Genomic DNA, 16,960 nt, shown 5'->3' with positions numbered 1-16,960 from the left:
CCTAATATAATATATCTAATTACTGTCGTCTCTCAATCGGCTATTCTTCAAGAATACTTTGCGTTTCCTTTTGTTACGTAATTTTAGATTGATGAATAACGTGGTAAACATTTTTNGCTTTGCAGACAAACACTTATCAGGCAGTTCTGACCACAGATGGGGTCTATTCCTTTTGTCTAATTCAATTTAAAGATGGTGGAATGAACTGGAATTATAATTCAAGATCTTACTATAGAAACTATGCCTTAATGGGATACTATAGGTATTTATGACCTATTTGTCATTTTCTCTGCTTCAGCACATTTCCTGGTAACCTATTCCACAAATCTCTTTATCTGTTGTGTACCTTTTGGAGGAGAGAGGTAAGCAGGGTCTCCCTGGAGCTGAACTAGCTCCAAGATGTCTTCTTGGCATCAGAATGATGGAATCCAGTCAATACTTTGAGCCAGGTGGATCTGCAGTACTCCAGATCAGCCAACCTGACTCAGTAGCAGGACATGGAGTGGAAAATTGGGGAAACGGGGATTATTCCCACTCAGCTCCTGTTAATCTTGCAAACCAAGATGGTTTGGCTTGGCACTCCTTATGGGTTGGGTGGTCCTAGCTGGATGCAGGGGGAAGTTGCCAGAAAAGGGTTTTAATGGCAAGCTATGAGGTTTTAACTTATTAAACTCCAACCCACAGTTTGAGGTTCCGAAGCCTTGGCTCTTGCATTTAATCCTCTCTGGAATTAAAACATAGTTCATCCCCCCCAGAGAGAGTGCACATTCCATTCCAACCACAGGGAAATCTCCATGTATATATATGTGAAACTCACTGTCTGGTTTGGATACTCTTAAGCATGGTGATAGGTGTCTACATGTGTCAGACACTATACCCAAAAATACTTCCCTTCCTCCAAACATCTTAACTTGTAACTGATGCTTAAAGTGTTTCCATATTGAAGATTTTGTTAATCTTTGTAATCTTGAAACATTTTGCCTTGTCACCTCACAATCTCTTTATTTCGAAAGAGATCAACAACACTTTACACTTAGAAATGCTTTGCAGTGCTTCACAAAGACAATGTGGACCATAAGCAGGGAAGCAAGAAAGTATTTTAAAGAGGGTTTTGAGATCTAGTCCAACTTTCAGAACCATTCTTCATAAATTAAAATCATTAATGCCTGGAATCCTCTCTATTCCTCACCTATGCAGCTAAATGATTCAACATTCCTTTTTTTCATTTACAGTGGGTCCAGATTTTCAAAAACTGGTTCAAACTTTCCAGCCTTTAACGACCCTCACACCAGGTTTTACGTATCACCTGCAGAAATATATCGGCCAGATCAATACATCGGCTTCCAAACAGGTATGTCATGCTAATATAACTCCAATCTATTAATCATTAGTATTGTTTTAAAAGGATAAACATTAACACTTCCAGCAGTGAAATACAGATGTATTTTTCCTTAAGGATATTTAAAACTGACTTTCTACTTTAAACATCCGAGATAAGTTTCCAAATTCCATTAGAAAGTATGTTTGAACTCCATCCGTTGCTGTGCCTTTCTTTTCCAATGAGTTAAACATCATTATGCAATAACAATTACCTTTCTCCTGGACCGTTAAACTTTAAGCAATCGCTGGCTGGCTCTCACCATGGCTCAGCCGAGAGAAAAAAAATTATTATTTGTTTCGTAATTTTCTCACCTGTTGCTTTGTTACCTGAAATTACATTACAAGGAATGTAACTCACACTGGATACAACAGACACCATAATCTATCCAAATGTAGGTGGTTCAAGTCAACATTCCAAGTGATGCTGGACAATGAGTGCCAAGCCAAGTCCATTACTATTACATGGTGTAGTCCTGTGGCTCGGTAGTTAGAGCACTTGCCTTGCAAGCGAGAGACTTGGGTTCAATTCCCAGGTAGAATGAAACGTTGGGCAAGTTTCCTTACTCCACACCCTCTGTTTATCTAGCAGTAGGTTGAGGATCCCTTGTGCGGGGGAAATAGTCCCTTCCAAAAATAATAATAATAAGTTGGTCACTCATTCCATGACTGTTTGTGGGACAGAGCTGTGTGCAATTGGCTGCCACGTTTTGCACACAAAACATAGTCAATACACTTTACAGTAAATTTTGTGAAGCTTTTCGAGTCATCTTAAAGACAAGATAAAGCGCTATATCAAATGCAAGGATTATTGTTATTTCCAGTCAAAGGCTGCACACATTGCCCAATAGTCAAACGGACAGCAGTATGCATGTGCTAATATCAAATGACCTGGTGCATTTACTCACTGAGCCACCAGAAAGAAGTAACTTTTTTGTTTTACTGCTCTCAAATATATTGTTCTCCTCTTCTGAAGTTACTGATATACAGTTCATCAGTTCCTGACTAGGATTTACTAACTCACCACAAACCAGGGTATTGAACCTTCTCAAACTGTGGTTATTTCACACTAGCCAGAGGCTTTACCAGCTGAGCCAGCCAATGAGAGCCAGCAGGTGATTACCAAATGTTAATGGTCCAGGGGAAAGGTCATTATTATTGCTGTTTACTCATTGGAAAAGAAAGGAACAGCAACAGCTGAAAAGCACCATTGCCAAATAGGGTCATTTTTGAACAACTGGGAACACAATTGTTATTAAGCAGCTAATGGCTCTGAATTTAAGCATATTAGTACACAATGCAAGACTCTGCCCTTAGCCAGAGTCTTGCATTCTGCAGTAATAATAATAATCCTTGCATTTGATATTGCACCTTATTATGTTTGGAGATATCTCAAAATACTGCACAGGATACACTGTAAAGTGGTATATCAGTGTGTGTTTTATGGGTGAATGAGGCAACCAATTAACACACATCAGTGTCCCATGGAGTGAATGATCAATTTTATGTGGGGGATTGTCACCAAGATACTGGAATAAACTCCCTTCTCTTTTCAAATTGTGCCATGGAATCTTTAACGCCCACATGGACAGGGACTCAGTTTAATGTCTCAATCGCAGTGTGTTTAACGCACAGGAGATTACTCGCTTTGTTTCTTTGTTTTAATTTCTGTAATCTTGTTTTCATAGGAAGAAAAGGACGATGGGCTTACCGACTGGAGAAAAATACCCAGTTGACAAGAAACCCAAGACAAAAGTGCTTGGACTGGTATAGAGAAGAGCCCTCTCCATACTGGAATACCAATCCCTGTCCCTGCTCTTTCTGGCAGGCTATATTTGACTTTCGCTTTATCTGGGGAAACACTTTCAACAGTTATTACAGATCTGAAGTTAAAGAACCTCAAGGTAATTTTAATTTATTTTGGTGTTATGATCTGCAAAATAGTAGTGCAAAATGAAACATTTTTATTGGATCTGTTGATTATTTAAGAACACAAAAATTGAAATACAACTGAAATTTATGGCGACATGTGAAGTTTAAACAATTTGATTCAAATAAACAGAAATTATAGGACTGCAAGCATCAATCTTAATTCCTTTACAATAAATCCTGTAAAGTACTTTGGGACTTCTTCCAGACATGAAAGATGGTAGAACAAATGTGATTATTATTATTAAAATGTGATCCCTTCAATGTTCTTGGTAGGTCTTTGCACCATTTGGGAGCGGAGCTGGAATCAATTCTGCAAAAATGCACTTTTCATTGAAAGATTAAACTGAGATAATTAAGGTTAAAAAAAACTTGCTACTTTTATGCAGAACCTATCTATACATGTGATAAATAAGTATAAAATATTACATTTAAAATAGAATATATTTATTTCCAAATGTGCCTTTTATTGTATTATCTCAACTGGTTGTAACTCCTCATTTGGATTGTAGACATAATTGTATCAGGAGCACTTCTCATCTAATTTCTCCCTTTTCTAACTTCTATTAGAAGCAATTATACCAACACTCAAGGCCTGTTTGTGGTCCTATTAGAACAGAATCCTTGGCAAGGCAAGGAATGATCGTCTTCAATTAAATATGGAGAGAATTAAAGATGTTTATTTTTTCCAGAGTTATATTTCACGATGCAGAACAGATTCCCTGATGCATTTGGTTCTGGAGTCAGATGTTACTATTCATTTTTTGGAGGCTTGATTTATGGAGAAAAAGAACGATTCCTCCCCACACCCTGGATATATTACAACTGGTGGATTTGGTGGTGGAGGGGATATTATTACTCATACTGGAATAATTTTTGGAACAATATCATACCAGCTCATAGACAACAATACAAGGGTGAGCAAAATTACCAATCAAATTCATGTGATTGTTTCAAATTTATAACAAAACGTACCAAGGAAATGAATTCACCTCAGCAGTTTTTGCATCCATAGACAGTCTTAAACCTTAGACAGTAAAATGTCAGTCTCTCTGTGTCAGTTTCTTACAATGTCTATTCTTACCAGGCGTCTCTATGACATTTCTGATCTAATCTTAACCTATGTACATATTCTTGATAATCCTAAGAGACCCTTTTGATTTAACTTGTTACTTTTCTTTCTTTCTCTTCAGTGAATGAAATTGATCCGTACAATGACTGCTGCAGAGACTCGGGCAGCTATTCTTACTGTTCACTGTACCGCGAGAAGAGGCCCCGGAACTTCTGCTTTGGCTACATTCCTCCTCGTATAGGTATAAAATAATATTTCACTGAAAGTAATTGCTTTTAGAGAGAAAGTATTATTTATTATACAATAAACCAAAATCAATGAAAATAATAGTAATTATAACACAGCACACTTATGCCAGTTATGGTCCCTTCACTTGTCTTCCTGCCTGCAATTAACTCACTCATCATGGACCAGAAAGAGATCGCACTAGATTGAATCTAGAACCTCCTGATCTGATGGGACCTTATATACTGGGCAACTTACAAATTCATCATTCCTGCAGCATCAACAACCACAAAAAGTAGGTTTGCAGGGAAGAGAAATGGCAAGGATTCCTCTCACAGTTTCTGCTTCTGCATTTCTTCAGCTCTTCATTTTGAGCTCAGATTATTAAACTTGGAACCATGGAAATATACAGCAAGGATTCAGCCCCTCGTGACTGTGCTGGCTATTTTAAGAGCAATCCTTTCAGTCCCTTTCCCCATACCCAATGTTTACTGGACTGGTTAAGAAAAGGCATAGGTGGAGGAGGATTTTGCAAGTTCTGAGATTCTCGAGTGACATGATTGTATCCAGTAAGTTATTCCACAATTATTGTTTCTTGTTGACAGGCTTCTTCTTTGGAGACCCTCATGTGGTGTCCCTGGACAATGTAAAGTACACGTTCAATGGTCTGGGCGAGTTTATCCTGTTAAATGTGAAAGATGAAAGCAATACAGTGATATTTGCTCTCCAAGGACGAACCATTCAAGCCGGGGAAAATATGACGTCTGAGGCAACCAACTTTGTAGCACTGGCAGCGCAAGGACCAAGTGGAACAAAGGTAAGGATGGTGGCTATGACAATAGATAATGCACATTATCTTTGATTGGCTTAACTACTTTAAGTGCAAATAACTAAGACGTGCTTAAGTCTAAAAGGAGTGCTATCTTAACAAGATAAATATTTAATTGGGTACAAGATTTCTCTTAAAGGGAAAGCCATGGAAGAAAATGAACATTATTTCCAGAATTACTATGACTATTTGTGAACTTTGGTATAAAGGGTAGATAGTGCAGATGTGGGGGATTGATGAATATTCTCAATTGTTTTTGAGTTGATTACATTTCAGGATTACAGTGCAGTACTTTTCTCTCAGGCGTTTGAGTAGGGGGTGATCTGAAGAAGGAGTGACTTGGTGGTCAGCATGAGCTTTTCTTAATCTTAATTTTTCATTTCATGTTCCTTTAGTGTACAAAATTTAGGTAGTCCTGTTAAAATTTTTGGTGGGTTGATATTTCTATTTTGTTTGAGATGTTATTTGATACCAATTAAAGAGTTTATATTGAAAATAAATAGTTCAAATGTTTGGTGTTGTTACTATTTCTATTGAAATTAAAAATGACACATTTAATTTCTTATATTATAATCTTTGAGTAATGAATGGTGTGCTATGTCCAATGCATTGAAGAGTTCCAAAGTTTTGGATAGCCAATAGCATTATTGGTGGAACAGTTGACTGGGAACCACTAACAATAATAATAATCTCTCCAAACAACAAAACAATAATAGTTGTCATTTTTAATCCACGACTGTTTGTGGGACACTGTTGTGCGCAATTGGTTGCCGCGTTTCGCCCACAAATATATGGTGAATTCACTTTAAAGCATATTCTGTGAAGTGCTTTGAGATGTCTAGAAGATGTGAAAAGTGCTATATCAAATGCAACGATTATTATTGTTATTATTAATAATCCCTGGCTTCAGCTCGGCCATTCATGAAAAGATTTTTTTAAAAATGATAACACCTGTATTTCAGCTTCAGAATTGTGCCTTCTCCTGGTTTCACACCTAAGCAATGAAGGCAGAAAAGAAGGCGTTTTACTCTGCAATTAACCGATGATTTATCTGACCTGCCATAGTAAAACAATCTTTGCACTGTATCTTACCTGCCCTTTCCTTGATGTTGAAGTATTCTGCAGTGCGATACAGATGGAGATCCACTTTATATCCAACTCTAGCTGATCTGAGGATCAATGATTGGGCAGTGAAGACGGAGCTTCTCTCTGAATCACACTTCAGGTTTCTTGGGAGAACTTCATAGAACAGTTGGGTCTATCAGATGATGATCATGAAAAGTATTAGTCATTCTGTTTCGTATTTATAATGATTGACACTAAAGCAGCGGGAAATTTACTCTGTATCTAATCAATGTTGTGCCTGATATGAGAGTTATTGTTGCTAGGACAAGGTGGAAATGTTTCTTTCTGCATTGACAAATATGTAATATTGTGTGTTTGATTGACTGCAAGTACATATGTGAATCTCTTCCTTCAGGTTCAGTGGAATCTTGTTGGTGATGAGATTAACGTGTTGTTAGATGGAATGGCTGTAAATGTTACAGGTAGGAGCAGTTAGTTAGTTCACTTTTGCCCTCCTGCACGCCTACCTACGGTATCCACAAGTACAATAAACAAATACAACAAAGTAGTTTGGTCTTAAAATGTGGATCTAAAACAAGATTAGATTTTACCCAAAATGTGAATCTGAAACAAGGTTAGATTTTATAATTGATTGCGCCCAAAGTATGTTTGCATTATACCAAATTTAAGTTATACTGACATGTAGAGTGCTTTGATTTTATTTTAAGAGGGCTCCACTATTATATTGTTGGCTATTATATTCCCTTATTATTTTGTAAGGGAAAATATTATTCCATTATTTGAATGCGTTAACATTGAACTCTGTTTGCGATCTTTGTCCTTTACAGAAAATTCAACTTACATCAATCAAGTTACCTTGCAGACGACCAGTAACAACGAGACAGTGGCGACTTTTGAAGGTGGAACATCTGTGACAGTTTCAGGAACAAAGGGGGCTCTGACTTTTACCACCTTCTTAGATAATGATTTAAAAAACAAGACTGAAGGACTCTTAGGTAAGGACTACTGCCACTTACAAAATTATATCTTCACATCTTGTCAGAAGAAAAGGAAGTCACATCATTGCACCAATCATTTGGAAACCTTCACTGAGGCTGTTGTTGCAAGAGTATAACCACAGAATGAGTGATCCCTGCTTTAATCAATTTAATTAATTTAATTTTCAACCATGCCATTGGTCACCCCCCTTCTCCCTCCCTGATCTCAGCTCGGTTCTGAAATGCTGAATAATGCCTTGGGATGTCCTCCCGACGTGAAAGGCGCTATACAAATGTAATCTTATTGTTTAAGAATCAGCGAAAAGGAGCAACAACAACAATTTTCATTTATATAGCACTCTTCACACAGTCTCAAAATGCTGCACAATATCAGGTTTGGACACCTAGCGAGAGAGGGAGAAGGGGGCGGGGGCGATGACCATAGATCAATAAAACATGTTTTAAGAAATGAAATTAAAATTTAATTTGCTTCAATGTGGGACTTAAACACAAACAGAGAGTGGATGAGGCAGAGTGATACAGATAGGGAATTCCAGAGATTAGGGGTATAGTCACTGAAGCATCAGCCACTCACTGAGTGGAGCAGGCAGGATGCACAGCAGGTCTGTTTTATCTGAGCAGAAGAGCAAATAGAGAAGTTGGGTCCGAGAACATCAGAGATACCAGGATACGATAGTTACAAGTGTTCATAAATAAAATCAGATTTAAGAATTAATTTTTGTGTTTCATTTGCAACTATTCCTCCGTCTATGCCCAGGTGTCTGGAACGATGATGCAACAGATGACTTCAAAGCTGCGAATGGAACATATCTCAACTTTGATGGAAAAAAATTGCCCAGTGACAATGATATATTCTTTGATTTTGGCTTGACATGTAAGGCAATAAATGGTATACTTTAAAAACAATCTTTGAAGCTCTCCAACGGCCAAGTGGGTAAAGGTACTGTGCTGGAGATGTGCAAATCTTGACCCTTGCTGAGTTTGCTGATCTCAGCCAGGACAGTAGTTAAGGTGCTATAATTGTTCTTATGCCTCTGAGTTGGAAGAGGTTAAATTAACTACAGTCTTCTCCTGATCGCTATTCAGATACCCTCTTAGCAAGGTGCCCATGTATATTTCAAGCGAGATAAGGTTGGGCTTGATTGTGATATCCATATGATTGAATGGTCTGTCACTCACTATTAAAGCTCACGCATAATGCTTGTGAAAATAATACAAATTCTTGCATTTGATATAGCATCTGTTGAGATGCCTTAAAGCACTTCACAAGATATACTGTAAAGTGGATTCACTGTGTATTTTGTGGGCGAAACATGGCAGCCAATTTGCATGCATCAATGTCCACGACTATTGGCGTCCTGATCGACTGCCTGTCTGACATCAAGTCCTAGACAAGGGCCAACTTTCTCCAACTCAATGTCAGCAAGACCTAGGCCCTCCTGATTAGCTCGCACCATTGCCTTCGCACCTCAGACGCTGGCAGCATCAGCCTCCACGGCTGCACACTCAACCTCACTAAGCCAGTCAGGAACCTGGCTTTGACCCTGAACCATCCTTTCTCCCTACATCCGCGCCATGACCGGCACTGCCTACCACCACCTCCACAACAGTGAGAGACTCTGCCACGGCCCCCTCAGGCTGCCGAAACCCTCACCCACACATTCGTCACATCAAGGCTCGATTACGGGAACTTCCTCCTCATCGGCCTTCCCAACTCTTCCCTTCACAAGCTGCAGATCATACAAAACTCTGCAGCTCGTGCATTCTCACGCACCAGGCTCCGTGACCCCATCACTCCCACCCTCGCCCGACTCCACTGGCTCCTCATCCCCCATAATAATAATAATAATCCTTGCATTTGATATAGCGCTTTTCACATCTTCTAGACGTCTCAAAGCGCTTCACAGAATATACTGTAAAGTGAATTGACTGTATATTTGTGGGCGAACGCGGCAGCCAATTGCGCACAGCAATGTCCCACAAACAGTCGTAGATTGAAAATGACCAATTTATTATTGTTTTAGAGGGATTAATATTATGATTATTATTATGCTGTGTGTGGAGTAAGGAAACTTGCCCAAGGTTTCGCCCTCTGCCTGGAATTGAACTCAGGTCTCTCGCTTGCAAAGCAAGTGCTCTAACCACTGAGCTACAGGACTCCAAAGTTCAAGATCCTTGTCCTCACTTTTAAGGCCATCCATGGCCTTGCCCCCTCCTACCTCTCTGACCTGCTGACTCCGTACCAAGCTGCCCGCACCCTCCATTCATCGGGCTCCGGCCTGTTCCACGTCTCCCGCCCAACCCGCTCTACCATTGGTGGCCGGGCTTTCAGCCTCTCTGCCCCCACACTCTGGAACTCCATCCCATGTTCCCTTCTCATCGCTTCCTCCCTTGCCTCTTTCAAGGCTGGTGTCAAGACCTTTCTCTTCGACCATGCCTTTGGTCTCCCTCCCACCTCTCTGCCTTCCCTCACCCCTACACCCCCTCCCCCATGCTCGGACCCCAACACCTGACTGTTCAGCGCTTTGGGACGTCCTCTCAATGTGAAAGTTGCTCTATAAATGTCATTTTGTTGTTGTTGTTGTCCCACAAACAGCCATGGAGAGAATGATTAATTTTATTTGGGGGATTGTTGGCGAAGACATGGTACTAATTTCTCTCTATATGTTCTTATAACTTTATGATTTGCAAAACCTTTATCAATTTGCTAAAATCATTTTTTAGGGAAAACGACTGAGAACAACACCCTGTTCACATACAACAGTTATCCTGGGGAGACCTGGTACACCTACAACAACAATAGCTTTGTACCCAAGTTCTACGATGAACTGTTGAATACGACAGATAAAGAGAAAATTAACAAAGCGAACGAAACCTGCAAAGGAAATGATGATTGCATTTTTGACATTTTAAGTACAGACGACTTTTCTTTTGGAGCAGCAACCTTGCAAAGTATCACATCTTTTGGATCACAGAATAGTACAATGAGTAAGTATGTCAAATAATACCTGAATATACAAAGTGCTTTACAAGCTCTTGTCCCATATCATTATTTAAAGTAACTTTCAACTCCCTCCAGAGTATTATTCTATTCAATGTTTCATTTGTGGCGATAAGTTTGAATTGGTAGGATTTCATACCTATATATTTTACTAGCTTGTCATATAGCTTGATTCTATTTCATTTGTAACTCCTTGACTTTTTGTTGTGACTTCTAACATAACATAAACCAGTAATAGCTATGAGAGACTTGAAGGAGGTTCAAAAGGCAAGTAGACATATGAGGGATGGAATGAATGGAATAAGGGATGTAATGAGAAGGTGGGTAGGTTCAAACTCATCAAAAAGGGCTTGCGGTTTTCTTGTTCCAAAAAGAATATGTTTGGCCTTAAATATTTTACTGCTCAGTTTACAGTATTTGTATTTGTACTTTGACACAACTCCGTATTTTGATTTCTTTTAATTTATAATTATTTTTTAATTTATAATAGGAATGTTTTGCTCTTGTGTGCAAAGCCTCCAATGTTCTTGTATATAAGAGAGCTGGGAATGTCAATAATAAATGTGTAACATTTCACAGATAATTTCCCACCCAACATCACTGGAAATTCAGTCTTTGAAACCCGTCTTGATGAGCCGGTATTCTTTATTTTTTCCGCAACTGATCTCAATGACGATAAGGTGATATTTTCAGTGCTGACTGATTCTGCAGATATCAGTATGACAGGTACCAATGCTTTTATCATATGTGTTTGCATTTCATATCCTGCAGCATATTTGAGCAATTTTGTGATCATGAAGATGAAAGATGTTAGGTAAAAGGAAACTTTTTCCAATGTAATCACCCATGACCAGTAAAGGCACCCAAAATCAGTATGATCAGATGTTAAGTTAAATTCCTATAACTTTGCTTCAACAATGAGGTTCAAACCCATTCTCAGAAGAACCATGATGTTAATTTCTATTTCTACAACGCCCTGTGCTCTCTGATGAGATTGACAATCTGATGCTAAATTAAGAACAGTTTTGGGCTGTAAGTCCACACCCTATTTTTAGAGTTTTGGGCTTCAGTCACATTTTGAAGCTGTATTTGGAATTTCTATATATATTTTGAGAAAATAGCTTCCAATTGCTCTCGCTCATGCTTCCACGCAGTTTCACTAGGATCCTGTGGATGGTTCAAAGAAATATTCCATTTGATACTTTATTTCAGACTAAATAATTATTTTTTCATTACACATATGATCCCAGATTATATGCAATAAATCTCTGTGCTAGTATATTCTCAGCTTGTTCATTACCATTCTGTAGTAAATATCAATAGTAACCTACATGTCTCCAATTTGTGAATATTGTTCTGAGCTATATTTTTAATTGGTACAGTCAGTTACTATATGATTTTAAAAAAATCTGTAATTAATATTATATTATTACAGCAATTAGAAATTAGACCTTCAGTAGCATAATGCTGTTTTCATACTACAGTATTACTGAAATACAGTATTATCAAAACTGTAAACATTTATTTTCTTAATCAGCCTTTCACATAGCTACCTCATAAAATTATGGAGCTGCAATAAATATGTAATCCCAATGAAGAGAGGTTTTTCAAACATAACCTGTTAACTATCAGAGCTAATTACAATCTATGTGTCTACTATGAAGCCTGGCCTTAGATAACCTGAGTGCAGGAGGCACACAAAATGCTGAACATGTTTCCAGCAAGTTTGGCCTCAGAACCTTAATAGTTTAGTTGATCAAGTGCACTTTCCAATACAAACTTACAATAAGGTCCCAGGTCCATTCCCATTCTATCCTGAGTCAGTTGCTCTCAGCAGCACTCGATGTGAACTCAGTGCTTTCATGCTCCAGAAAAGGAAATTCAGAGTTCCTCCTCTTGATCTGTTACCAGTATCTCCAGCTGGAAAGTGTTGTTAAGGACATTACTAACCGAAGAAAACATTGAGTTTCGCTGTGATGGCCCTCACAATAAAATAGTTTGACAGAACTCACTAACAATTAAGGAATGACCACTTAAGCAAGCTACTTGAGGGTGGGTGGTATTTGTCTATCAGCATCTTCAGGCAAGAAGTTTTTTAAAAAGTAAAATGTTCAGATCTTTTGCTTTGGTGGAGTTGCTTTGTAAATGTATTTGAATGTACAGAATTTCTGAAAATCAGGAATGCATCTCTGCTCTTAATCTGATAGAAAATGGAAACTTCACTTGGCATCCAACAAGTGCCACTCCAGTGTTTGTGATTGTACAAGCTAATGATTCAAAAGCTGTTGCTGAGTTAGGATTGACACTGATATTGTGCAACTGCAGCATCAACTCAACCTGTGATTATTCTGGATCAATTCTGACTATTGACAGAAATAACAGTGCCTTTCAGGTAAGGTAGAATGTAAGAAATAGTTTGAAATAAAAAATCATGTGCTGTAATTTGAAGAGATTGTGCTTGAGAATGGGTGAAGATTCATTGGAGAATCCAAACACAAAATATTACCTTTCCTGCTGGTTTCCTTATGTCAATCAACCAGTGATAGCACCTGAACAAAATGGGTTTCACAACAGTAGAACCTGCCATCCCTGGTATCATTCCTAGTAAACCTGCTCATTATTCTTTCCATCGCTGTTACATTCTTCTTGTAGTGTGATGACCAGAATTGGACACATAACTTCAAATGTGGTTTAACCAAGGTTTTATATAAATTTAGAAATGTAGCTTTAGAAAGTTTGTGTGCCACCGTGCATTTGTCTCTGCTGATCTTAATTTATAGTATGCATATATCTTTGTGTTTGAGTTGTAAATCCTGGCTGCTACTCTAATTCCACATTATTCCCCTAGTTTTTTTTTGTAGGATATTCTGTTCTACTGTTGGGTTTAAAATACAGGAGAATTCCTATGAAATTATTAGAAAACAAACATTCTTCTAATTGAATCCTAAAATGTAAATGCCTGTTTTGTTTTTAATCAAGATCTCGATGTGTAACTGCAGTGAAGCTTACACTGGCGATTACTGCACAGAGGATTTTGATGGTTGTGAAGACAATCAGTGTTTCCTGAACGACACTTGCAAAGATCAACCGGCACCACAAGAGGGCTATACCTGTGATCCATGTCCAGATTATTTACAAGGAGATGGTTTAAAGTGTTATGGTAAGGAACATGACTTTCACTGAAGTCTCTCATCAAAATAAATACAACACTGAATAAATGTAACAAATGTATTAGATGATAGTTTTCCCAATAAAATCAGTTGGGACAAGCAGGGCCTTGACCGTGCATCATCACGTCTCACTATGAAGACGTAAGAATGGGTATTAATAGTTGATGTCTTGACTCATGGAGTTCCTATACTAAACCAGACATGGTAATTCATCCCTTGTTCTGTGAAGAGAGTAGATGCAAAATCAGCATAGATACAAAGATATTGATTTTGGTATTGCACTGCAATACTGCTCTGACTCAACTACAATATTGTCCTATGTATAATGCACGTGAACACCACAGCCTCCACTTATGGGATCAGTTGTTTCATTTGGGGGTAGGGAAGATTTCACCATGTGCGATTCTTTTAGCACCTTCTGCTTCTTTTGAAGTTTTCCTATGAATTCAGGGTGAAAAAGGGATTTGGCCAATGCAAATTCTTTGTATATTCACTCACCTTTTATAGCATGTTCGCTGTACTTTGCATGGTCTTGCAATTTTTGCTTTTGTTGCCCTTGCTTCCACATTATTGTTAACATTATCAGATATCATTTACAACTTCACCATTTCTTATAGTGCACTTTTATATTTTGATCATTTACACCAAAATTAATGTTTATGTTAGTTCTTTTCTTCACGTCGTGCCCTTTTTTGCAAGAACATGATCCTGAGACAGCATTCAGGTAATCTGTCGCTTAACACCCAACAGCAAGAGAAATGTTGGCTTCAACATATCTTACTTTCTAAACTTTTTTTTCTAGATCTTGATGAATGTCTGGAGAACATCTCCTCTTGTCAGCAGATCTGCACCAATGTGTTTGGAGGATACAACTGCAGCTGTAATGAGGGTTATGAGATCGACCAGAGCAACAGCTCTCTGTGTGCTGGTACGACAACAATGCAATACTTATTAACTATCTGAACATCTTCAAGCTTTTATGGTTAAAGTTCCTTTTCAAAATAGCCAGTTTTCTATCAACAGGTCTTAATTTCAAAGTCTGCTAAAACGTAAATGCTGCTCCTTTGTTTAGAGAGACTCTTCTGGCATTTTTTCATACTTTCTGCTAAACTTTCTCTTCATTTTATTGATATTACACAAAGGATCCAAGAATAGGAAACACAAGTATTCCATGGATGGAATAGAACTCGTCATGGGGGAAGTCCATGATAAGTTAGTTGATTTATGAATCACTGCGTAAAAACAGTGAGGCAGCAATAAACATGGCAAGCAGGATGCTTATATTATTAAGTCAGTTGACACTTGGGTTTGATATTCAAACTGAAATGCTGTGAAGGCTCTGGTCAGATGGCACATTGAACACACAACAACACCAACAAACAACAAATTGCATTTATATCGTGCCTTTCACGTCAAGAGGCACAGTTAAGGCTTTACACCTGAGCTGGGGGTTGGAATCATGAGGGAAAGTATGGGAGAGTGCAGTTCTAATTACAGCAATGTAAGGGGGCTACATAAAAGGGCTGCCTGAGCCCTAGAGGCAGTGCAGTGTAGAGCAATGAGGATGATCCCCAGTGTTAGCGATGAACTGTGAGGAATGAGCTATGAGCAATGATTAGACAAGCTAGGGCTAATCAGTCTTCAGAGAGAAGAGGACTCAGAGAAAACCTTACAGAGGTGTATAAAATTCTAAATGTGATTGGAAAAAATAAACCCAGTTCAATACTTTAGGATGCATCAAGACAGTAGAACAAGCAGAGTTGTAAACGGCAATTTCCGGACAGGTACTGGGAAGTTTTTCTTTAGGTAGAGGGGAATAAATGACTGAAACAGGTTGTCAGAAAAAGTGGTAGAGGCCAGAATGGTATTCATGTAAAAAGCAGCTGGATTAAGTGATGGGCAGCTGGTAGGGTGGGTGTTTTGATGAGATTGAATGGGACTTCTTTATCCAAACCAATCTTGTGATACTGGTTATTGTTGAACTTTCCTTCCAAGTTCTAACTAAATTGCCCTGCATGCCATTCCTTCTCCCCGTGCAAAATTGCCTCATTACTTCGTTCCCCATATATAAAAAAAAGTCCTTTAATTTGACAAGGTTTTTCACACCGGGAGCACATATCAGGATTCAGTGTAAAGTGTAGTGAATGTTTTTCCAGGAAAACTACCTTATTAATTTTGCCCACAAATGTACAGTCAATTCACTTTTCAATCTATTCTGTGAAGCGCTTTGAGACATCTATAAGACGTGAAAAGCGCTATATCAAATGCAAGGATTATTATTATTATTATTCACCCTTTACCACTCTCACTATTCCCTTCCTCCAACAATTCACAGCAAAGCTTGGAGTTGCCTACTTCTTGGTTTATCTAGTCTTTTTGCTTACTATTGCTAAGCTTTTTGTTTCTGACTTAAGTTTCTTAATTTAAAAAAGGAATTTTAGAAAAAAATCTGTTGATTGAGCAATGCCAGAAAACGTACTCGATTATTAATTAAAAATCTGTAAAATTAAAATTAATCTTGTGATAGACAATTTTATAAGTACTCTGCAAACTATTTTTTCCAATATTAGTTCATTTTATTGGAAACATATTGTAGCTGCTTGTGAAAAATTGTTTAATCATTTCGCCTAATTACAAGGCTACTATTGATAATATGTGAAAAAGCTAATTATTTTAACCTTTGCAACTGAAGTAGAAACAGAGCAAGCATAAATATAAATCTATAAAGATATGACGTGAACAGAATTAACCTTTAGCCATTACAGTTGCCATGAATCCTATTTGCCTCTTGAGGAAGACACATTTTTGTAATTACCCATTTCATATGACTTTCAGACATTGATGAATGCAACAACGCTTCCACATGTCCCCAGAACGCAGACTGTACCAACACAATGGGAAACTACTCATGTTCTTGCAAGACTGGATACAACGGCGAGCCATATCGATTCTGCATTGGTACAATATGAAGACTATTAATTTTAATTTTACCATTTAATGTGTAAACAGAATAGGTCATTTCAATCCCTAAATCTTACTTTACAATGAAGTCTGCTTAGTGATATTTATATTTGGGCACCTGAGGCACGGAATGTGTTGGCACATTTTGATTTTCCATGACTTTTACATTGGCTCTTTGCTTCCTGAGGGACAAACTAACACTTGATGCATCCATAAACAACTATAATACATATAATGAATTCTGAGGCTTTCGCTCTCATGGAAAACTATTAGAAATTTATTTTTGCAATCGCCCTTATGCAAATACTGATA

General features: G+C 38.1%; 1 protein-coding gene across 1 annotated transcript in view; it reads left to right on the top strand.

Moving 5' to 3' along the window:
• Positions 1-16,960, top strand: part of LOC103183236 (mucin-4) — a 52,229-nt gene that overhangs the window by 2,092 nt on the left and 33,177 nt on the right. The window contains exons 3-16 of the mRNA XM_042339235.1: positions 126-262; positions 1,233-1,351; positions 3,066-3,281; positions 4,500-4,619; positions 5,209-5,420; positions 6,913-6,979; positions 7,346-7,513; positions 8,274-8,390; positions 10,241-10,504; positions 11,097-11,243; positions 12,725-12,909; positions 13,497-13,677; positions 14,490-14,615; positions 16,523-16,645. Of these exons, the coding sequence (XP_042195169.1) occupies positions 126-262; positions 1,233-1,351; positions 3,066-3,281; positions 4,500-4,619; positions 5,209-5,420; positions 6,913-6,979; positions 7,346-7,513; positions 8,274-8,390; positions 10,241-10,504; positions 11,097-11,243; positions 12,725-12,909; positions 13,497-13,677; positions 14,490-14,615; positions 16,523-16,645 (2,182 nt within the window). The remainder of the gene's footprint in view (positions 1-125; positions 263-1,232; positions 1,352-3,065; positions 3,282-4,499; positions 4,620-5,208; positions 5,421-6,912; positions 6,980-7,345; positions 7,514-8,273; positions 8,391-10,240; positions 10,505-11,096; positions 11,244-12,724; positions 12,910-13,496; positions 13,678-14,489; positions 14,616-16,522; positions 16,646-16,960) is intronic.

This window comes from Callorhinchus milii, unplaced genomic scaffold (assembly GCF_018977255.1).
Source record: "Callorhinchus milii isolate IMCB2004 unplaced genomic scaffold, IMCB_Cmil_1.0 Scaffold11, whole genome shotgun sequence".
Classification (NCBI taxonomy): Eukaryota; Metazoa; Chordata; class Chondrichthyes; order Chimaeriformes; family Callorhinchidae; genus Callorhinchus; species Callorhinchus milii.
This window is presented reverse-complemented; position numbering and strand designations above follow the sequence as displayed.